Consider the following 24,826-nt stretch of genomic DNA (forward strand, 5'->3'; position numbering starts at 1 on the left):
TGACCACTTGGGAGTATATCTGACTATCCTAAAATGTTGTTATTTTTAGAAAACATAAAATGGGGAAAGGTTGCATTTTTTGAGTAGTCATTTCTAATATGTGTCCTATAACTTAAGAATATGTTAGTTTTCATGATTTTCAACAAAGAAAAAAATGTCTTGAGAAAATACTCTCTCTTCTATTTCTTTTCTTTTCCCTTCCTTCCTTCTTTTCTTTTCTTTTCTTTTCTTTCTTTCTGCCAATACCAAGTTTGCCTTGTGCTAGATTTGCTTGCTTGCTCACCACTAGTATTCTACCACTTGGGCCATGCTTCCAATCCTTGGATTTGAATCTGTGTTATTAGTTCACTGTTGAATTATAAAGTGAGGTATTAAGTCATTATGAGTTGAATTTAATTGTAGTGTTTTTTTTTTCCAAAGGTTGGACGATTTGAGATTAACCTTATCAGTCCAGATAGTAAATCAGTTGTGCTAGAGAAGAATTTTAAAGATATTTCCTCTTGTTCTCAGGTATGTATCACATTATATTTTGAAGAAATCATCTTGTTTCAATAATAACCAAAAAGCAACTAAGCTTAAAGACCTTTCCATTTTATAATCTTAAATTTTTAAAAAAAATCTTTTTGAAAAGAATTTGTGGTTGCGTACCAGTGGCTCATACCTATAATCCTAACAAATCAGGAGGCTGAGATCTGAGGATCAGATTCAAAATCAGCCTAGGCAGACAAAACTAAGCGACTCATCTCCAGTGACCAAGCTGGTGGCATGTTTCAAGTGAGTGAGCATCAACCATGAGTGAAAAAAACATGAATCTTTGCTTTCCAGCTCTAGTACTGACACAAAAGAAACAATGTAATACAAATTTATTTTTAGGATATATCCTAAAAATAAAACTTTTTTCCTGTGGTATGTTCTGCCCAATTCCTCAGTATCTTCACACTTTCTCCGCTGTGTAGTCAGCTTTCTCTCGTTGTATTACATCTCTTCACTGCTGGAATTTCAGTGGTAGTGACATCTTATGGTAACACGTCATAGCTAGGGTCCCTCAGAATCTCCAGCAATGGAACCTGTGATGTATCTGAATCATGTTTGATTTTTATTTTGTGGTAAGAAGTAAAATGGGGAACTAGTGTTTTTGACTTGTAGTTATGTAAATACTAAATTTGGCACAATGTGTCTATTCTTTTTAATTTGTAAACTATGTATTTAAAAAGAATCACTATGGGCCAATGTGTACATGATTGTAAAGTCAGGCATAAATTACTGTCCTAAGAATCATAATGGTCATTTTGAATATCCATCCAAGGTTAGAGCTACCAAAATGTACTGTAAAAAAAAAAAAAAAGAAAAGATATTTGAAGTTATCAGGATAGAAGGTGTGTCTGTGTCTAAATGTGGGCAGGTAAAGTGTTCAGAAGCTGCATCTTTCCTGGTCTGGGGACTCAATGCTTCTTGGAGCTGCTCTTTCAAGGTCCCTTTATCTTGACAGTGAAAAATCAAAACTGCCTATCATATTTTAATTCTCTCTTGAAGTTTGGAGTTCGCCTTGCTATCAATATGCTACTCAGATGTTCTTCCCTTTAAAAATGAGTTTTGTACAGTTGGTTAATTTTGTTTTACCTCAGTCTCAGCTAGTACAGTTCCACTCCTAATATTTTGTTTTAGAATTCTTTCTGGTTACATGGAGATCTAAAATTTTGATGTATAGACAAACATTCTCTAGCAACTTAGAGAATGTAACATCTGAATTAAGGAAGGATATATGTTAAATTTCTAAATTCTTACTTAAAATATTCGGATGAAAAATAATAGTATTATATTAAGTTTTTTTTTTTTTTTTTCCAACTGTGGGGCTTGATCTCAGGGTCTGGGCACTGTAGCTTTTCTATTCAAGGCTAGTGCTCTACCACTTGGAACTACAGCTCCACTTCTGGTTTCCTGGTGGTTAATTGGCAACAAGAGTTTCAGGGACTTGCCTTTGAACCACAATCCTCAGAACTTAGCATCCTGAGTAGCTGGGATTACAAGTGTGAGCCACCAGTGCCCAGAATATAAGTGTTTTTATAGTTACCCACTGTGTATGCAGGATCATAAGCCCTCAAAGGCAGGTGTCTTATTCTTTGATGTGTGTGTGTGTGTGTGTGTTTGTGTGTATGTGTGTGGTTATATGTGTTGGTACTGGCCTCTTGTTCTTGCTTGACTTTTTTGCTCAAGGCTGGTGCTCTACTCCTTGGGCCATACTTACACTTCTGGCCTTTTGCTGGCTAACTGGAGATAAGAGTCTCACAGACTTGTCTACCTAGGCTAGCTTTGAGCCTTTATTCTCAGATCTCAGCTTCTTGAGTAGCTAGGATTCTTACCAGCACCCAGCTGATGTCCTATCCTATGGGACATTAGAATCAGTATCTTGGGATTAAAGCTGGCAAGCTATACGTGTTCTGTGAATATTGAATGAAGAAGCCTCTCTCCATATTGGGCTCTAAGCTAAGTATTGAAGTAAAAGCTGCTGTACAAACAAAATGCAGTTCCTGTCCTGAGGGAACACCAATAAGCATCTTTAAAGCACAGTCTCTCATCCTCCACCTTCCCCAAGCCTCCCAATGAGAAAACCAGCATTCTCAGTGAGTACAAAAAAGATTCAAAAAGAGGAAGAAAGAACAGATGATTCAGGGAACCAACATATAAAACTAAAAGTTCAAATCAAATTTTCTTTTCCATTTTTTTGTTATTATATGCAAACTTGCTTTCTATCTTCTGATACGGAAAAAAAGGGATTTAGATCAAAGCACAAGGGAACAGGTGGGAAATCCTCTCATCAGAGTAATGATGGGCCGAGTCCTGTAGTCCTCACCGACTGGCCTGGTTCTTTTTATTTCTTTGCACACAAGTGAGTTGATATGATATAATGTGGTTGTATGCAGGAGCGAGGCATCTGTGTGTGTGTGTGTGTGTGTGTGTGTGTGTGTGTGTGTGTGTACACACTGATGCTAGAGCTTGAACTCAGGGCCTGGGTGCTATCCCTTAGCTTTTGTTGCTCAAGGCTGATACTCTACCACCTGAACCATGCCTCCATTTCTGGCTTCTTTTGGTGGTTACTTGGAGATGAGAGTCTCTTAGATTTGTTCAGGCTATCTTCAAATATAACTGTCTCTTTCTTCAAAAACTGTATGACCGATTTCCAGGCAAGCTTTGCAAGACAGGAAGTAACTTTCTTTGCTGGTAAGGTTGCCGCCAGCTATGAGAACATACTGAGCTAATGGAGCCTAGAATTTTTTCCATTTAGTATTATGCCAGTGAAAGATGATATTCTTTAATCTCTCACAAGTATTGCCACATAGACGTTATTTTCACTGCATGAACGGCAGTCTCATTCTCCTTACTGACTTCTTTTCACCAGAGTTGATTTCCTTTTTCCATATCCATTTGACAAATTGAGCTGCTGATAACAAGAATTGTGGTTGGCATTTATCCCACAACCCAGGAGCTGTCAAAGACATTTCTTAGTTCTGAATCTCAATCCTTCCTGACAATAGGTGTTGTAACTGCTGTTTTGTATTGACAAATGGAACTCCAGAGATAATTATTAGCAGGCCAGCACAACATCTCAAACCTATCAGATTTGTTAAACTAAGACTTAAGTGCAAATCATTTTATTCTGAGGCCTGTTTTATTTTTGTTTGGATTTAATTGAGTTTTAGGACAACCATATTTCTTTATTTTTTACTTCTTCAGATTTTAAAGCCATTGTGCTTGCTATGAGACAGTAAACTGTTATCAGTTTGTTGGTTTGTATGTATGGATAAAAGTTATAGAAGTTCTGCTTTTTTTTTTCTGTCAGTCATAGTCCCTGAGCAATTTTTGCTAAAGGCTAGTACTTTACTACTTTGAGCCACATGGCTCCACTTCTAGTTTTTGAGTGGTCAGAGATAAGAGTCTCATTGGGATCTTTCTTCCCTGGCTAAATTCTGCATTTTTTAAAAATTAAATGTAACTGAAGTTACTTCACCTGGATCCCGGAAGAACAGTAATGTGAATGTGGATAATTGGTATCTGCAATAACTTTTTAAAGACCATATCAGTGCCAGAGGCCAAATACCACTCTTATAATCCTAGCTACTTAGCAGGTTGAGATCTGAGAATCCTCGTTTGAAAGCCAGCTTGAGCAGGAAAGTACACAAGACTCTTATCTCCAATTAGCCAGCCAAAAAAACTGGAAATAGAGAAATGTCCGAAGTGGTTGAGCACCAGCCTTGAATGAAAAAGCTGAGGGACAACACTCAGGCCCCAAGTCCCAGCCTCAGTATGAGCACAAAAACAAAACAAAGCAAAAAAAGTATCAATATTTTAACATTGGGGGTTTTTTGGCTGTCCATTAATAGCAGATAGTTTGGTATTTATATGCATGCTTGAGAGAAATGCTTCACATTTAATCTGAATATTGTCAGTGGTAGGTTTTTTTCCTTAGATTTGTAGCTTCCTATAGACAAGAATGAAATGTGTGATGGAACACTGACTCCCATTATAAGACAGTAAATTGAGAACCTATAATAGTGCTTTTTTTGTTTGTTTGTCTTGTTTTGTTTTACCAGATACAGTGAAATGGGCCATCAGTATTTTTCCTGTGGTCTTGAGTCATAGTGTTTCTCAGAAACAAAACAATCTGAGCTGGTCTCACCTTTTATATAAATATTATATATCCACAGACATGTGTCATAAGATATGCTGTGCCCTGTGACTTTGCTATGAAGGAGAAATTTGAGGACCTGGGAAAGCATAGAATGGATGTTGATTTCCATAAATTCTGTTTGCACTTTTCTTTCCCCTCATCTAGGGTATAAAGCACGTTGATCACTTTGGCTTTATCTGTCGGGAGTCTCCAGAGCCTGGGCTGAGTCAATACATTTGTTACGTGTTCCAGTGTGCCAGTGAGTCTCTGGTAAGTGGTGTTAATGCTGTCCGGGAGCTTCTGCCAGCACATCTGTCTTGCAGCAGACTCAACTCTTGGGAACCCAAAGGAAAAAGAAGAGGACAACTAGAAATACATTTTTATACCTCAGGCAGAACGCTAGAGAAACAAAAACAAATTATCATGACAGGTATTAAGCCTCAATATTTCCTTGGATCTAACAACCGTCCTTCCCCCATATTACCAAGACTTTGTGTGTGTGTGTTTTTTTAAAGTAAAGACTAAGAAAAGCTGTTACTTGTTTTCCATTGTTCAAATAAAAAGACAAGAAAGGCATAATTAATTGTTGTAACATCTCAAAGTAGATAATCAACAAAGAGTTATTTTTTCCCCTTTTTTATATTAGCCTCTGGCTTTATTTTTAAATACTTCATTCATCTCCTTTTCTCACATTTGCAAAGCATTTCTAACACTAACCCTCTTCTGCCCTCTAGTATGGGGTGGTTTGAGAGGAAATACATCATGCAGGGACCTGATGAGGGACAAAGAAATCTACTGATTTTTTTTCAAAGATTTCCGTTCTCCTCCTTTTACTGTCTCCACTAATCACTCACTAAACACTAACTTTAAGCTATACCCCTCACCATTTGTAAAGAGTTTATAGAACTGTCTCCTTGCTGCTTAACTCTCACCTTCTGCTGGCCTAGCTGAGGACACTTTGGCTGGAGTAGTGAAGAAGTGATTTAGTAGATTGGCACTTCTTTGTTGTCTGCTGCCTTCTGGGTCTCCATCTGGGCAATATAAATCTCTTGCCTCTAATAGTTCATTATTCCACAGAGTCTCATTTGAGTTTCATTCTCCTATTAGATAATCATCCATCCGTAGCAAATACTCAGTACCTATCTGGGTTACCCTTGCTATGTGGATTTAGGTTAGGATTTGCATTTGCATTTGAGAGTTGTCTTTAGTTGATATAGAGGGCACAGGATGGATGAGTTCTCAGAGGAAGAAATAGGAACTAGAAATTGGAAGAGAACACACTAGAAAATGTCAACCAGGAACAAAAAAGGTGATGTGGGAGACTCTGCTACCTCTATCTCATTCCTGAGGCTGTTCCTTCTAGTATGTTCTGGATCCTACACTGCCTTGCCTTTCTAAATCTTTTCACATTCCCCATCCCATGTGATTCATTTGGTAGCATCATATATCCATTTTTTTTTTTTTTTTTTTTTTTGCCAGTCCTGGGACTTGTACTCAGGGCCTGGGATCTGACCCTGAGTCTCTCTGTGTTCAAGGCTAGCATGTACCACTTGAGCCACAGCGTCACTTCCAGCCTTTTCTGTTTATGTGGTGCTAGGCAAGCACTCTGCCACTAAGCCACATTCCCAGCCCGCAGCTGAGAAATCTTGATGCGTTCTCTTCCATTCTCTGTGTCCAGTTGTTTGCTGAATTCTTTTGACTCAAAGATAGAAATCTGTCTCCCATCCACCTCCCCTTTTCCACTTTGCTCCTTGATTCTGGGCATTTATTTTCCTGTACATTTTAATTTTAGCATCCAGTTTCCCCAGAAATAATTTAAATCAGTCATCTTATTTTTTATGTTACCACTAGAGTTTTTCTTCTCACAAAATCTCTCCTTAGGTACTCAGTTGATGCAGGAACAAAACCTGGGTCTTCCAGCCTGCAGCTGGGCCTTCATTCTTCATTCTTCTCCACATTTGCATTTTTTAAAATCCCCCAGGTAGACTGCAATGCTGTGGCTTGTCACACTTGTCATCATGTTCTATCTTACAAACTGTTCTCTGGGCCAAACCACAAAGGCTGTTTGGTGATGGTGTTATGGTGGTGCTTTTATTTTGGTTTGCTAGTAAAGTGAACATGTGCTGAAGAATAAAGGACACACATGAGATCAGGACTATTCCTACTGAGCTGGATGCTGGTGGCTCACGCCTGTAATCCTAGCTACTCAGGAGGCTCAGATCTGAGGATCATGGTTTGAACCCAGCCTAAGCAGGAAAGTCTATGACATTCTTATCTTTAACTAACTACCAATTAACTACTTTCTTGTGTGTGTGTGTGTGTGTGTGTGCCAGTACTCAGGATTGAAAATCAGGATGTGGGTTGTATCCCTTAGCATTTTTGCTAAGATTGGTACTCTACCATTTGAACATCTCCATGTCTGGTATTTTCTTATTAATTGGAGATAAAAGTCTCATGGACTTTCCTTCCTATATTGACTTTGAACCTTAATCCTCAGATTTCAGCCTTCTGAGTAGCTGGGATTACAGTTATGAGGCGCTGGCACACACACAGCTCTTACTCTTGTTAGCCCCTGGGTCAGGCTTTCACATTTTGATTGACAGAATAAGCTTCTTGGTCTTCACAGCTGACAGGCATTTTCCAGGTGTGGTCAGCCTCTGTTACTGCAGCCTTTGCATGGAAGAACTTACTCCCAAAAACCCCTTCTGTTTTGTTTTGTTCCGGGCTCCTTTATTCATGCTTGTAGAAAGGGTTTTCGAAACAGGGAATCAGATCACAGGTGTGCATCTTGCCCTTTTTTCTCTCTAGCTCATGCTGCTCAGCTAAGGCAACAGAACACACTGGCTGAGAGTGCTCTTCTGTCACCTGAAGTGGTATTGATCTGCGTACTGGCTTCATTATTCTTGAGAATAAGCCCAGGCTAGGATCTGGCAGATGCTGCTAACTCTGTAATTTTATCAGTTCACATCTTTACTGAGTATCAAACCTGCAAGCCAGAAGGAAAATTTAATGTACACTTCCTGTGTAATAGATGGTTTAAGCAACCAGCAGATGGAACAAAACAAAACAGTCAATTCAATAATATCCTTTTGAGCAGCTTTACGCTTGATGTGGCTTTGCAGTTGTATAGAACAAAAGAATTACAACGCCAGCAGGCTTACTTATCTTGTCCAGGTATCAAACCCACAAAATTAACATTTTGTTTTGCCACCCACACTCCCTCCCTCCTTCCCTGCCTCCCTTCTTGCATTCATTCTCTCTCCTCTCCTTCCTTCCTTCCTTCCCTCCTTCCTTTGAGGCAGGTAGCTTATTTTTCTCAGTCAACTGGTGAACTTTGGAGAAAATACGCTTGTTTTTCAAAAGTGATTTCTCTAAAATTGATTTAAAGAATGTTAAAAATATGCAAGTCACTTCTACTTAAAGACAAAGAAAATCTAAATTCCATCAATATAGAGAAAAAAATATTCAAGGATAGTACAGCCAAAAGCAAAAAAGAAGAGAGATCCATGCCACTGAAAACAGATTTTTACATCGTTACAGTTAATGAAATAAGCAAGGTATTTCACTAGAAATGAAATGTGAGCCTACTGATGGAAATCTGTGGTGCATAGTTGTGGAAATTATTTTTCTCTCACTACTGGTACTGATTATACTTGTAGAAATAAATCTAACAATAAAGGATCAAGCAAAGTAGGGAGGAAAGCAGATAAAGAGATGGATACAAGTTTGGGATCTGTGTTTTAAATAAGAAGGAAAAATTACACATCTTTTAGGGATTAACAATAATGTATGAAAAGTTTCTCACCTGATAAAAACTGCAAGTAATTGGCATGAATTAGCCTACAAACAAGAAATATAGTACATGATTTTAGACACACTAGCAGTTGTGTAAGAATTTACACCTAATAAAGAATGTGATACATAAAATTAAAATCTAACAAATATAGATAAATTTCAATATATGGTGATTAGTCATTGATGTGAGCATTGCTTTATTGTTAATAATAGTTAGAACAGGATTGAGGCCATTCTTTATTGGATAGGTTGAAGTTTTTAAGTATTTCCAGTGAGTTAGACCAGATGGTTGTTTTGAAGTCCTTGCATAATTTGTGATTTTTATTGTAAAATACTATGCAATGCTTAAGTTGGTGCATAAGGTTTTTGGGCATCATCTTCATTATGGATTTTACCTTTGTGTAAAAAATTTGCTTTCCAAAATATTGTTTTCTTTGTCCAATTTTATGTTTGTCATCAGAAATAACTTTTTCAGATAGTATTGCCAAGAATCCTTTTTTTTTCCTTGCATGTAATTGATTCATCTATACTAGGTCCTTTGTTTTGAACTTTTTGGTGTGACCTATTATCCTTGTGGTATTCAAAGAACACTAATTTGAACTTTTAGTTCCATTGATTTCGGTTTTAGTTATATAAAATTTTTGGTAATATTTATGGCTAGGAGAATTTTGTAGCGACATTTCAGACACTATTGAAATGGTATCTTATGTTATTTAGAAATGGATAGGAAAACACATTCAATAGTTCCATAGAAAGCCTTGCATAAGACAGTATTATTAAGTAACAACCTATGGACAGCTTTTTATATTGCTAAGCCAATTACCAACTCTTCTAGTCTTTCAGATAAATGGAAAACAAGAAGATAGAAATAAATGAGCACCTGCATAAATACTTAAATTGCCTTTCAATACAGAATAAGGCAAATGAAATAAAAATGCAGAGGCATTAGTGTTTTTAGTTCTGACTTAAAAATCTTTATTTTTTAAATTATGGTATAAGATGCATATTTTATGAAAAATTTATTTTACTTTCTGGAGTGCTGTGAACTAATTCACCAGCCTTTTTTTCCACCCTAGTCCTGGGGCTTCAACTCACGGCCTGGTCTCTATCCCTGAGCCTCTTTGTGCTCATGGCTAGTGCTCTGCTACTTAAGCCACAGTACCACTTCTTGCTTTTTCTGAGTAGTTTATAGGAGATAAAGTCTCATAGACTTTTACCCTGGCTAGCTTTGAACCATGATCCTCAGACCTCTTCTCGAGTAGTTAGGATTACGAGCATGAGCCACCGGTACCTGGCTAGCACAAAGGATTAGCAGACCATCGCCTTAACCACTTGGCCACCTCGTCATCTATGACAAGCCTTTTTATGGTTGGTCATGCAGAACAGTAATGGCTGCAATACTAGAATAATGATTTCTCTTTAGTTAATTTCCCATGCACTCAATTGCAGAAGTGAATTAAATTCTTTAAGTAATAACTCATTCTTAAACCAAGCCATAGGAGAAGGGGAAAAGTAGAGCAACATTACTGATTTGCTGATGATGATAAAGGGTTTTGAATATCAGAGCCAATTGTGATGAGCCCTTTAGGATTCAGTAACTCTGTCAGGAAGGTTCTAGAAGGTGGGCTACGTTGTATAGAATGTGGGAAAAGCACACCTTACCTTAGTGAATGTGTCTAAGAAAAGGAGCTGCATCCTACATACTTTAACAGTGTCTGGGGATGTCCTGTTAGTTGGTTTCAGAGAAATCAGGAAACTAGACAGAAAGATTCAGATTTCTTCCCTGGGCCCATGGAAGAGAAAGAAAGCATCTGGCTGTTAGAAAACTGCTGGCCTCGTGGTGAGTTCCAGCTATTAGACACCGTGTTGTTGTAGCTTCTTAGTGTCACAAATCAGAAGTAGACTGTTAATAAAGCAGAAGCTGTAGAGATGGGACCAGAAGTGGCCAAAGAATCTTCCTACTATTATGTAAATTGAATGCATCCTCCCTCCAGCACTCCATTTAAACATATGCTTTATTTTTACAACAAAAGCGATCAAGAAGAAAAAAATCAAATAGGATTCCTATTAACACAAATAAATGTTCACTCTCTTTTGTTACTCCTTGTACATGGCAGACAAAGCCTGCAGAGAAGTCTTTATCTGGTGGACCATTTAGTTAAAACAAAGACCTTAATTAACCTACTAATTAAACTGTCTGCAATAGTATAGTCCTCTCTGGGTCTTGAAAATAGCACCATTGGCTTATGCCTGTAATACTGCCTACTTAGGAGGCTGAGATCTGAGGATTGCTGTTTGAAGCCAGCCTGACCAGAAAAGTTTGTGAGACTTTCAATTAGCCAACAAAATAACCAAACCAAAAAAAAAAAGCACCCCAAAAACAAAAACAACAACAACAAAAAACAAACTGTAAATGGAAGTGTGACTTAACTGGCAGAATGCCAGCCTTAAACAAAAAAAGCTCAAGGACAGAATCCAGGTCCTGAGTTTAAGCTCTAGTACCAGTGTATGCATACGCATTTATACAAGAAAAGAAGAGGAAAGAAAATAGCATTATGAACAGATCTACATTATATGACATATATTGATATGGTCTTATTTCACCCCGTTGCTAGTAGATGGCTGAAAGGTCTAACTTCAAGACTAAATATTTACTTTCTGCCAGCTCTCTAGTCATCAAAATTCTATTACTTATGAGTTAGTGAGCAGCAATAAAGGCTCCTACTGCTGTTGGGTTTGAAAGATTTCCATGAAAGACAACATTATGGACCAGAGCTTTGTTCCTTCTCACAGGTGGATGAGGTCATGCTGACCCTGAAGCAGGCATTCAGCACGGCGGCTGCACTGCAGAGTGCCAAGACGCAGATCAAGCTGTGTGAAGCCTGCCCCATGCACTCTTTGCATAAGCTCTGTGAGAGGATTGAAGGTATGGTAGAACATGGCCTTGGCAATGGAAGAGTTTGCTTTGGCATTTGCTTATGAGAAAGTCTGCGCCATCACCGAATAGTTCTTTGTGTCTATGGGAACCAGAGCTCCATATGCTGTTCTCATGCCCAGCCTCATCTGAGTGTGCTGTCAGTCTCTTCTGGGTGCTTGGCCTTTTCTCTCCCTTCCTTTCTTTCTTTTTCTTTTTTGAAGACAAACTCATGGGAGGGACTTGTATTTCCCACAGTTCTTAAGACTCTGCAATGTGCATGCTGGGAAGTGGTCAAATATTTATTGAATGAATCAAGACAAACAAAACCATCTCAGACTGTTTATTTCTTCCTTTGATTCTCTCCCCCTTGGTGATGTGTTCCTTTTCTCTAAAGGTTGAGAACTTCAATGAATCAGGATTGGCTTTGGGGGGCAATTGTGAATGACAGAGATAATGGTGGTGATATCATGAAGCAGGATTTTTTGTTTGTTTGTGTGCTGATATTAGGGCTTGAACTCAGGACCTTGAACTCTTACTTGGCTTTTTACTTTTAATTCAAGTTTAGTGCTTAGTTGAGCTACACCTTGAGCTCTTGGCTTTTTTTTTAAACACAAACTCAAGTTTAGTGCATAGTTGAGCTAGCCCTCCGTGTGTATAGCGAAATGCCACAGAGCTGGGTGCTGGTGGCTCATGCTTGTTATCCTAGGTGCTCAGGAGACTGAGATCAGATGATTGTGGTTTGAGCCAACTCGGACAGAAAAGTCTATGAAACTTATCTCCACTTAGTGAACAAAAAGCCAGAAGCAAAAGCTGGAAGCAGAGTCCCAGCCTTGAGCAAGAAAACAAGTAAGAGCATAAGGTCTCAAGTTCAAGCACCAGTATCAGCAAGCATACACACATGCATTCACTTACGCATGCATGTGTGCGCGCACACACACACACACACACACACACACACACACACACATGCAGTTTGGGAGTTATGTTAGTGGCTGTAATTGCAGGTTGTGATTTCTGTCTGTTGGCAGCAGGCAGAGGTGGATGTAACAATAGTGCTAAACTGCAGTGTGTATTAGTCATCTATACAACTGCACCATCCAAGACTATGTCAGTGTTGTATGCACATTTTAACACATGATTTTATAGAATGCAATTCATTTTCAAGCATACAGAAGTGGAGCATTCTTTTGTGTATGGTCAAGGAAGCATTGCAAATCTCTGTGTGTGTAGGGAGCTACATTACCAAGGAGATGGTATTGGATCAATCAGCTATGCAAAGGGAGAAAGATCATTTTCATTTATTCATCTTAAAAGTCATTCTAGATGGTTCAAAATCCTCAGTGTAAAGAAACTAAATTGCAAAATCATTAAAAGAAAAGACTCAGCCGGGCGCTGGTGGCTCACGCCTGTAATCCTAGCTACTCAGGAGGCTGAGATCTGAGGATCGTGGTTCAAAGCCAGCCCGGATAGGAGAGACCATGAGACTCCTATCTCCAATAAACCACCAGAAAACCAGAAGTGGCGCTGTAGCTCAAGTGGTAGAGCGCTCGCCTTGAGCTGAAGAGCTGAGGGACAGTGCCCAGACCCAGAGTTCAAGCCCCACGACCGACAAAAAAAAAAAAGAAAAGACTCAGGGCATGGTGGCACATACCTGTAACCCCAGCACTCAGGGACCTAAGAATAGGAGAATAGGTTGAGTCAGCCTGGGGTACATAGATCCTGTCACAAACAAACAAATAAACAAACTTCTTATTCCTTGAAGAAGAAAGATTTTATTAAAGTAAAAGAATGCAAAAGGAAAAAAATCCCTATTAATTTGACTTGGTGAAAAGTTTCAAGTGTTTACATGGCAAAAATTATTTACTTGGAAATAAAATTAAAAGTAATGAATAAGAAGATAGCAGAAAAGAAAACAACTTATTAGTAGGAGATTGTGCACATCTTTTGTTGTTATTTCTTTGTGCAGTCCTGGGGCTTGAATCTAGGCCTGAGTTCTATCTTTGAGCTTTTTTTGCTCAAGGCTAGTGTTCTACTACTTGAGTTACAGCTTAACTTCCAGCTTTTGTGGTGGTTAATTGGAGATAAGAGTCTCACAGACTTCTCTGCCCTGGCTGCCTCTTCTCATCTCTTAGCCTACTGTGTAGCTAGGATTACAGGCGTGATCTCTCAATGCCCAGCCATTGTGAATATCTTATATAGCGTAACCCAAGGAGGATAAAAGACAATTGAAACACTTCATTGATGTTCATTCACTACTTACTTTTTTTCGAGGCCAATTTTGTTGTACATGGTTATGGTTACTTTGGTTTTCCACAGCCCACAGGCAGCCTTTTAGCAAACATTTCTTATAATATATCTGAGAGCCTCTTAAAATTTTTTTAAAATTATCATTAAGTAGTTGTAAAAGAGGTTTCAATTCATAGTGTCAATTTCTTGTACAGTGCATCTTGATCAGTGTCATTCCTTCCAGCACTTTCCTCCATTGTCTGAGAGCATTTTTTTCAGAAAAAAATAAGCTAGAATCATGAGTGCTATCTTTCTACCCAGATGGATGTTAGCTCTCTGCATAAAGATTTATGCTGAATGTTGGGCAAAGAGAGAAGTTGCTGAGAAGTGTGTATACCACTTTGCTCCCATTCTTTTCCCGCATAGGGACTACAGGCAGGTACAGGTGCGGCCAGGCCATTGTGGGTCAGCTCTGCATGCATTCTGTCAGTCATGAGGTGGATTTCCTTCTAAGAAACATGTATTTTTTTAAAAAAGAAAAAAAGAGAGAAAAAAAAGACACATGTATTTTAAAGTAATTCTTTCCTACGATGTTTGTAAAGATAGGGAGAGTGCTTTAAAAACATGGCTAAAATGTGAGCAGGTGTATCAATTTACTTCAACTATCTTTCACCTTGTTGTTTCTTAGAAGATACAGTTAGAAAACTTTATGATATGCCTATCTTAGAATATATTCTTTATTTCTAAAATATACAACTTAGTAAGACAAGTGATAAGAAAATATTTTCAATTGCTTTGTCTTACTGTTTATAAATAATGGTGAATTATTCAAATTATGGCTCAATGTCATGTAATGAAGTGCTTTCATTATACCTTAGAAAAGATAGTTTTAAAATAGTCAGTGATTTTTAGGATACCAATCAGCTGTAAGGTTTATTAAGTATTCTATATATCCTTTATGTCCTCTTTATAATCAAGATGTAAGTATATTAGAAATGACAACCAGCCATGGAATGGAAATTTGTTCCTTAGGAACAGAGTTGAATCATTGTAAGTATAAATTGAACTTTTCCATTTTGAAAAGAGTTCTAAGAACGTTTTTCATGGAAAAATTTTCCTCAGGGATTTATTATAAATTATGTACAAAAATGTGAACGATTTACTGGTTTTGGTGACATACACCTGTAATCCCACCACTTGGAAAGCTGAGGCAGGAGGGTCTCAAGACCTGAGCCAATGTGGCCTACAGAGTGAGACATTGCTTCCAAAAACTATAAAACAGAAAAATCATAACTATCACAATATAAAGAAGTAAACATTTTTGACAAAAATAGTAACACTACAAGTATACTTGTACACAAAAAGGAAATTTGATGAAAGGGACTCCTGATTCAGCTAGAGTTCTGCTTTTTGATATGATGATGATAATGATAATAATAATATAATAATATATAATAGTAATAGTAATTGTTCTTTACAAACTATAAGAGTATAAATGCAGAGATTTTTGGCCAAGGCTAGCATTTAGCTTTTATCTAACAGTTCCGAGATTCACCTTGGAATTCCCATGGTGGCTATTTTTACTAGTTACATTAAGTGGTATCTGGTTGTGTCTGACACAAGTAAAGTTCTTCATTATATTAAAATCCTTTGTCAGTGATTCTAACCCTAGGATCACTGTAGGAGGCTGTTACTTTGAGTGGAGCAGTTTGACTTCAGGTTTTAAATGATTTCAGTGTTGGGAACAAGGGTTCGTTGTGGAAGACTAAGTTAAGGCTGGCTGGAGAAGAGTAAGTGTGATGCTCATTGCAAGGTGCACACTTTGATCTTTGTGTCCAGCCTCCACCTCACTCCTGTCCTCCTCCTTCCCTTCAGGTCTCTACCCACCAAGAGCCAAACTGGTGATCCAGAGACATCTCTCATCACTGACAGATAATGAGCAAGCTGACATCTTTGAGCGAGTTCAGGTACCATCATTGGTAGTTGTCATAAGCTTAGTATAAATAAAGAATGAGAGTTGGGTCTTGATGTTGGCAGTTCTTTTTTACTTCTGTCTGAAGTTAAAAAAAATACATATGTCTTGGGGGGACTGACTGTTGGGTAGCACTGGAAAGCCATTGCTACACGGATGTTTATAGATGAAGCAAAGTGAGAATCAAGAAAGAAGAGAGGCTGGGTTGCCCTGTGTGCACTCTCCTGATCTGTCTTCTCAACAGAAAATGAAGCCCATAAGTGACCAGGAAGAAAATGAACTGGTGATCTTGCACCTGCGGCAGCTGTGTGAGAGCAAGCAGAAGACACATGTGCATACCGGGGAAGGGCCGGCCGTGTCGGTGAGATGTTTCATCCTTGACCTCTGGGCGTCGGGTCTTGTAGGTACACAGGAAACAGGAAGGAGCTCTTTCCTTGGTGCTCTCCTCTTTTTCAGCTCTACATCCTATCAGATTCCCACTTCCCTGCATTGTAAAAGACTTATAGCAATGCAGTAGCCCCATGCACATGGGGCTAAAAGGATTCTAGTTCTCAAATTTAAGAGTATCTGTGGACTTGGGCTAAAATCACAGTCAACTATGTTCCAAATGTCATGCTGTAGAATGAATACGGGTTCTTAATTATATTAATCTATGGTATCTTGAAATTTGGGTGTTTTATTTCATCAGAAGCTTAGACTGAAAGGACTAAACAAGGTGAAAGCAAGGGTGATATGTGAGCAGGTATCTAGGTGCAAACTAAGAGATGCTATTCCTCCCTAAGGGATGCAATTCCTCCCTGTTCTTTTCCTCCTTTTCTTCTCTCTTTCCCTTCCCTTTCCTTCCCTTCCTTTCCTTTCCCTTCACTCCCTTCCACTCCTTTTCTTTTCATTTATCTTCTGTACTGATACTTAGGCTTATACTCTCACTTGGCTTTTTTATGAGCCATGCTACCATGACTGACTTTTGTGCCAGTTAATTGGAGATAAGAGTCCCATGGATTTGTCTTGCCTGGGCTGGCTTTGAGCTTTGATCCTTAGAGCTAGTCCTCCTCAGTAGCTAGGATTATAGGCATGAACCACCAGTGCCTGGCAAGGATGCCATTTCTATGCTCATGATTTAGGACTTATTCCCAGCTGAACAGAGATAAAGCAAGATCATTTTATTTATTTTTTATATGACTAACTCCCTCCATGCCCTAACAGAGTCTCCCTCTGTAGCCCAGGTTAGCTCAAACTCACACTCTTCCTGCCTCAACCTCCTGAGCAATAGATAGGATTACAGACATACACTGCCATGTTTGGCTTTGCGCTAATAACTTGTCAATTTGAGAGAGCCAGCAATGGTGTGAGCCCCACTAGTACTGCATGTACCGAAGTCTCTCATCTAGTTTTGTCTTTTGGTCTCTCATTTCTCTCACCTTTTAGATGTTTTCAAATAGTGTTTGGAGAGAAATTCCCCTAAAAAGTGGCTTTCACAAAAATGCTTCTTTTGTTATAAATTCAGACCAGTGTTCTTCCTGTTTACTTGGTTTTCAAAATCATTCTGGGGCTTTCCTCTGGCCTCACATGCTCAGGATGCTTCCCACTACTCCAGTATGTTACCTCACTGACTCCCTAGCCGGGTTAGGCCATTGTGACTTTGCAATACACACCCCTCAGTTCTGAGAGAGACTGTCTCTATTCTCTTGTCTCTGAATCCTGTGCATGCCTTTTCTCCTCTGACCAGTGATACCAGCCTTTATGCTCTTGTACTTATATGTACTCTGATTTATTCTTCCCTTCCTTAGTGAATTATAAACTTTATTTAATTTATTTTTTATCACTAGCTGGATGCTGGTGGATCTTGTAATCCTACTGCTGGATGCTTGTAATCCTAGTTACTCAGAAGGTTGAGGTTTGAGGATCACTGTTTGAATCCAGTCCAGGCAGGAAAGTCTGTGAGACTCTTATCTCCAATTAACCAGTTAACAGCCAAAAGTGGAGCTGTAACTCAAGCGGTAGGGTGGCAGCCTTGAGGAAAAAAAAAGTCAAGCAAGAGCAGGAGGCCTTGAGTTCAAGTTTTATCACTGGCATTAATTAATTAATTAAATCACTGAGGACCAGGTAATAATATACATAATAGTTTCATACTTTAATGGGATAAAAAGTCCAGGGAGGTAGAGTTGGAAGAGGGAAGGATAGTAGGAGAAAAACAAAGGAAGGGGTAACAATGATCGACAAGAAATGGTACTCATGACTTTATTCATGTAACTGTTACCCCTCTGTTCAGCATCTTTACAATAAAATGAAATTAAAAAAAATACAGGGAGGGCTGGGAAGGTGGCTCAGTGGTAGAGTGCTTGCCTTGCATGCATGAGGCCCTGGGTTCGATTCCTCAGCACCACATAAGCAAAAAGAAAAAAGCCGGAAGTGGCGCTGTGGCTCAAGTGGTAGAGCGCTAGCCTTGAGCTGAAGAGCTGAGGGACAGCGGCCAGGCCCAGAGTTCAGGCCCCATAACTGGACCACAAAAAACAAACAAACAAACAAAAAAAAAAATACAGGGAACCTAATACATTAGAGTACATGTCATAGCCTCTCATATGGTTGATAGTGTTATTGATGAATACTTGCTGTTCCAAATGAAATCATGCCAAGGCGTTGTTACAATTCAGTTTGTTTGCAAGGTGTTCTTCTTTTTGAAGTGGGTTCCTTCCTGTATTTTACTCAATAACTTGGATAGAAAGCATGTGTATTGGGAAGGGGTAATGGGAGTTATTGGCAATACTAAGAGAAATTGACATCTGAAATTTAAGGTTTGTGAAACGAAGCAAGAAAAGATAAGCATGAAGGAAAATATTTCTTTTTTATTACAATATAAAACTTGCCTTATAATTTTTTTGTTCACAATGTAGAACTTAAATTATTACTTCTTAATACAATAATGCAACTTCAGAAGAATTCTTGTGGTTTTTAATGCCTCAGTCTTTTTTTTTGGTGCTGGTCCTGGGGCTTGAACTTAGGGCCAGGGTGCTGTCTCTGAGTTTTTGTGCTCCAGGCTAACACTCTACCACTTGAGCCATAGTCCCAATTCTGGCCTTTTATTGGTGGTTAATTGGAGATAAGAGTCTCATGGACTTTCCTGCCCAGACTGGCTTTGAACTTTGATCCTCAGAGTTCATCCTTCTAAGTAGCTAGAATTTACAGGTGTGAGCCACCACTGCCTGGCTAATGGCTTAGTGTTAATCTTGTATTAAAACCTCATTTAATTTTGAATATGTCCAAACTCATGTTTTTCTTTTTCTCTTTCTTTAGAATATTTCAAATAGTACAATCCCAGAAAATGTAACGAGTGGTGGAAGATTCAAGCTGGACATTTTGAAAAATAAAGCAAAGAGATCCTTAACCAGCTCCCTGGAAAATATCTTCTCAAGGGTAAGTGGAAACTGAGTTTCTTTTAGGTAAACATACCTATGTTTTCTGACTGTCTTGCTTCATTCTAAAGACATATTTCCTTAAACAGCCAAATAAGAAAAACCTATTAAAATAACTTTAATTTAGTTACGACTTTAAGACAGTTTCTTACAGGCATATGCCTGTAACCCCATCATTTAGGAGGCAGAGGCAGGAGGGTGATAAACTGTAGCCCAGCTTGGCCTATGTAGTGAGATCTGTCTCAACACCCCCTACTCCCACCCCCACCCCGCCCCGAAAAAGATCCTTGCTTCTTAGCCTTATGAGTAGCTAGAAGTACAGGTGTGAACCACTGGCACCCAGCATTAGAGTACAGTTGTAAAGTGGGTTTGTTTTTCTTTGTGTAAGCTTTTCTGTTTTCAGGAGGCTGAGATCTGAGGATAGGGGTTGGAAGCCAACCTGGGAGAAAAGTCTATGAGACTCACCTCTAATAAACTAATCAGAAAAAGTTGGATGTGGTGCTGTGGCTCAAGTGGTAGAGTGCTAGCCTTGAGCACAAAAAGGCTCAGGACAGCACCCAGGCCCTGAGTTCACGTGCCAGAAACTGTAATCAATCAATCAAATCTAAAAAATTAGAAAATCCAGTTACATAGGTGTTCAGGGAACTTGAGGGTAAGACCCAGCCTTTATAGACTTATGTTTGTGAACTAAGATGATTTTTTTTTATCCTTTCTATTTTTTTCTTTCTCTCTCCTCCCTCTCTCCTTCCCTCTTTCTGTTCCTTTCTGACTTTGTTCTCTCTCTCCCTCTCTTTCACCCTGCCCTCCCCAAACTAATCCCCCCCCCCCACTATTGGAGCTCCAATTCAGGGCCTGAGTGAGCTCTTTTTGGATTTTTTTTTTTTTTTTTGCTAAGGCTAGTACTCTGGCACTTGTGTTGTACTTCCACTTCCAGCTTTTTGCTGGTTAATTGGAAATAAGAGTCCTTCCTGGGTAGCATTATAAGCGTGGGCTACCAGCATCCAGCTTCGTATTTCCCTTTTTTAAGTCATAGTGTCTCCATTTATAAAATGTGCATAGTAATACTGTCTCACCTCATATTATCAAAACAATTAACTGTTACGTAACGGTGCTAAGCAAATACATTATATGGGTCTGAAGTGATACATGCAATGGTAAGCTCAGAACTGTCGCCATTTTACAAAGCACCCAGTGGGTATTTAGAGCCTTGTTCCATATCCATTTAGCACCTTGGCGTTCTGTGTGGTGCCTGCGTGGCTGACTTTGAAGTGATTCCTACCACATGCCTTGAATTGCTGGCGTGTCTCTCAGGAAGAGCACGGCCAATCTATTTTGGCCAAGGTGCATTCTGTAGCTTTTGTCTCCAGGAGTAATGCCAAGAACCATATATTTTGTGACCTAACAAGGTCTCGCTCTCTTCATGTGTGGTAGAATGAACTTGTTAGGAAGGCTGGAAGCTCCCTCTCTATGAAGGGTTGCATAGAAACATCAGGGCTTCACAATACAATTTCTCAGTTTTTTTCCAAGCTGTATAATAGAAAATTACTCACACTTGAATCATACAGCTTTGCTTATAATTGCTGTCATTGTTATATGTCAAAATATTTTATTTAATGCACTGTAACTGTTCATGAAGTAGGCTCATTTTCTAAAGTGTTTAGAAGCCCAACTCATTAATGCTAGACAATGAATGCAAGGGAAAGGGCATGGCCCGGGAATAAAATCAGACTGTAGGAAAATGGCAAAGGCTGTCTGCTCCAAGCTGAAAGACAGAACAGAATGTTGTATTCTGGTTACTGGCTACTGTTTGTTCAGTTGAAAATTTCCAAAATAGTTCTTTTTTTTTTTTTTTTAAAGTCATCTGTGGGGCTTGAACTCCAGGCTTGGGCCCTGTCTTTGAGCCACAATGCCACTTCTGGTTTTCTGGTGATTTACTGGAGATATGAGTCTCCAACTTTCCTGCCTGGGCTGGCTTTGAACCACGATCCTCAGATCTCAGCCTCCTGAGTAGTTAGGATTACAGGCGTGAGCCACCGGCACCTGACTTCCCAAGTAGTTCTTAATATAAAATATGAGTCATCCTTCTTCAGAATAATTTCCATTGTCTGTGGCAATAAGAGAACCAACAATAGTGGTTGAGTACAATTTGTGTGTGTGTGTTGAACTCAGTCCTCATACTTGCTTGGCTTGCTTGATCAGATCGTGATCTACCATTTGATTTATGCATCCAGCTCAGATTTTTGCTACTTAATTGGAGATAGAGTTGTGGGGACTTTTCTGTTCCAATTGTCTTTGAACCTCAATCATCTGGATCCTAGTCTTCTGAGTAGCTTTAGAATTACTGGCGTCCAGCATTAGAGTACAATTTTAAAATAGGTCTGTTTTTCTTTGTGTAAATAAACACACAAGGATAAAACAGTAATTAATATACATGAGTTAAATTGCATTATGTTTTTGTTATTGTTATTCCCATCTTGAAGCTTGAACTCAGGGCCTGGGTGCTATCCCTGAACTTTTTTGATCAAGGGTAGTGCCCTACTACTTGAGCCACATCTGGCTTTTTAGGTGTTTAATTGGAGATAAGAGTCTCAAAGGCTGCCTGGGCTGGCTCTGAAGGTAAGTAGCTAAGATCATAGACGTGAGCCACTGGTGGCCAACTTTAAATTGCCTTGTAATAATGAAAATAGTTCAGAATCCATTTGAGTATTGTCATCAAGTCATCAACTCACCATGCAGGTTGGCATGAAGTAGCAGCTAAAAATAGCAGAAAACAGCTTGGTCTGTACTATGTTTTCCTCATGGCCCCACATAGTAACCCAGTGATTTACTAGCCACAAATAGAGTTTATTATTAGATGTATAAAGTTAGTTACAGCATAGTGTTGAAGAACTAAAATAACCTTGATGTCTGCAAAATTCCACTTAATTAACGCAGGCGAATTAATTTTATTGTGAGGCTATCTTTCACAAAGCTCTCCCTTAGGAAAGCAGTATGGGAAGAAGGCGCTCAAGCGCTTGGCTTTTATAGTGTGAGTTCTGTGTTTGCACGGCTGCTATTTTTACTGGCTAGGTAGATTTTGGACAGCACAACCTATCAGAAGTTCACTCTCTTTGTCTGTGAAGTTGAGCTGAATAATTATATCAACCTAAAAAATTGTTGTGAAGATTAAATGATATAATAATACTGTGGGAAAATGCCTGTCACAACATATTGCCCATCAGAGGCAACTCTGAATTTGTATTATTGATACAGTTGTTGTTGTAAAGTCAACGTAGGGGAATAGGAAACTGTAACTAATGCAGAATATACAGATAAAAATAAACATTGCTTCTATTAAACAAATTAGGATGTTGCCAATATAAAATAATTAACAAAGAACAAGAAAGAATTGTTAAAAAAAAATACGTGATGGGCTGGGAAGGTAGCTTAGTGGTAGAGTGCTTGCCTGGCATGTATGAAACCCTGGGTTTGATTCCTCATTATCACATAGAGAGAAAAAGCCAGAAGTGCAGCTGTGGCTCAAGTGATAGTGCTAGCTTTGAGCAAAAGAAGCTCAGGGACAGTGCCCAAGCCCTGAGTTCAAGCCCCAGGACTTACAAAACAAAACAAAACGAAATGAAACATGTGTCTTAATTATACACAAAATAAGAATCTAGTAAGAGTAGGAAGCTAGAGCTGAAAAAAAATCTTCTGGAAAACAGAACAAAATGTTAAAGCAATGGAAAAATAAAACAAGGTCATAAGTGAACAGGTGTGTTGCAGCCTGGAAATAAAAAACTCAAAGGTTAGCAGCTCCAAGAAGCAACACAGCATGCTGGGAATTTTCAGAGAAGTAATTTTGAAAGTTTCTTAGAGCTAGAGCACATGTCTTTCCAGATTTAATGAGCTCCGAAAGTACACATTTGTTTTGTGTCAGGTCCAGACACATAGTTGTGAAATTTCAGAATGACCAAGAGTAAACTTAGAGTTAGCTCCAGAGAAAAACATCTGCTCATATACACAGGCTCCAACCAAGGTTATAATGGCAAGTATTATTATAGAATACTGACATCTGCAGATATATAAATGAAAATGTTCATCCTCCACAATAGGACTCCAACAGACAGTGCCAGAAAGGGAAAGATTAGGCAGTACTAGGAGCATCAGTATAAACCATTTCTAAATTTGTTTTTGGGGAATAAGGTTCAAAATGTGAATGAGTTAGTGATCACCCTTTTTTTCGTTATGAGCTTTGATAGCACAAACATTGAAGCTAGCTGATATCCAATTTAAAGTGAAATAATTTACTGAAGTAGTTTTGCATTATAGTTAATAAAGCAAAATTAATAAATTTTACAAGGCAGTCTCTCCTCCCTTTTCCTCCCTCCCTCCTCCCTGTCTCTCTCCTCTCTCTCTTTCTTTCTTCCTTCCTTCCTTCCTTCCTTCCTTCCTTTCTCTCTCTCTCTCTTTCTTTCTTTCCCTCTCACTTCTCCTTCTCTCTTCTATCCCCCTCTTCTCCCTTCCTCTCCCCTTCCCTTCTCTTCTTTTCCTTCCCATCCCCTCTCTTCCCCTGCCCTTCCTCTCTTTTCTTTTCCCCTCTCTCCCTGCTCCTTCTTCCATTCCCTTATCTTCCCACCTCCCTTCCTGTCCCCTCTCTCGACTCCAGACTGGCTTTGAACTGGTTATTAGCCCAGGCTGTCCTCAAACTTAAAAAAAATTACTTTATTGTAAAGATGCTGTACAAAGGGGTAACAGTTACATGAGTAAGGTGATGAATACATTTCTTGTCAAATATTGTTACCCACTTCTTTGTTTTTTTTCCTACTATCCCTCCCACCCCCACCGAAGGTGTAAAGATCATTTCCAATATACTGTCCTGTGAGTATCATTGTTGCAATGGGTCATCCTGCGTCCTTGATTCAGTGTTTTGTTATCCCCCTTCCCGTCCCCAGATTAGACAAATGTATATACAAGATGCAGGGCACCCAAATCAAATATAGTGACAGCAGGCAATATACATAAGGGGAAGAACATACAAAGGAAACAACAAAAAATCACATAGTATATTAAAAACAACAACAAAGGAAAGCCTCTTGTGTCCATATCTTGGGATTCAGTTTGCTTAGCATCATCTTGTATGGGCATGTGTTCTCCTACCTCAGCCTCTTATAAATTGGAATTATGTTCTATTTCTTTTTAACCCACTTATTATAATCCTTAAAATGTGGATTATATTATCTCTAGTGTGTGGTATGAAGGTTGTTTATATTAAAATATTACCTTTATGACTTTTTGGTTTATTTTAATGTACCTTCCACATTTGTATTCAGTAGTTACTGGACTTCTCACTGATCTCCTGGTAACCTTGGAACCAAAATATCTTCAAAAAGTTTCATCTTAGGCCTTATTATCTAGCCTCTGACATAAGCCTGATAGAAATATGTTGGGAATACTTTCACTTACCCCAGCTGTGTGTGTGTGTGTGTGTGTGTGTGTGTGTGTGTGTGTGTGTGTGTGTGTGTGTGTGGTGTGTGTGTGTGTGTGTGTGTGTGTGTGTGTGTGTGTGTGTGTGGCAGATTTGATTGGACCCTCAAAGGATTAAATTTTGCTCATATGGAATGGCAACCTCAAATTACTTTGCATAAAAAGAATTTGGAAGTAAAAATGCAAACCAAATAAAGGATTGTTTTTATTCTCTTCACCTAGGGAGCTAACAGAATGAGAGGTCGACTCGGAAGTATGGACAGCTTTGAGCGGTCTAACAGTCTTGCATCAGAGAAGGTATCTGATCAGAGCTTTCTAACTGTGACTCAGCAAACCCCAACACTGATATGGTACCCTGCATGCCTTATTGGTTTATA

At 38.9% G+C, this 24,826-nt stretch overlaps 1 protein-coding gene across 2 annotated transcripts in view; it reads left to right on the forward strand.

Annotated features, from left to right (window-relative positions):
• Positions 1–24,826, forward strand: part of Tbc1d4 (TBC1 domain family member 4) — a 155,884-nt gene that overhangs the window by 91,277 nt on the left and 39,781 nt on the right. For both annotated transcript variants that reach the window (XM_042685413.1, XM_042685414.1), the window contains exons 3-9: positions 421–510; positions 4,832–4,936; positions 11,255–11,387; positions 15,480–15,571; positions 15,821–15,937; positions 18,868–18,987; positions 24,672–24,746. In XM_042685413.1, coding sequence (XP_042541347.1) covers positions 421–510; positions 4,832–4,936; positions 11,255–11,387; positions 15,480–15,571; positions 15,821–15,937; positions 18,868–18,987; positions 24,672–24,746 — 732 coding nt within the window. The remainder of the gene's footprint in view (positions 1–420; positions 511–4,831; positions 4,937–11,254; positions 11,388–15,479; positions 15,572–15,820; positions 15,938–18,867; positions 18,988–24,671; positions 24,747–24,826) is intronic.

Source organism: Dipodomys spectabilis, unplaced genomic scaffold, assembly GCF_019054845.1.
Source record: "Dipodomys spectabilis isolate Male_0828 unplaced genomic scaffold, ASM1905484v1 ptg000095l, whole genome shotgun sequence".
NCBI classification, from domain to species: Eukaryota; Metazoa; Chordata; class Mammalia; order Rodentia; family Heteromyidae; genus Dipodomys; species Dipodomys spectabilis.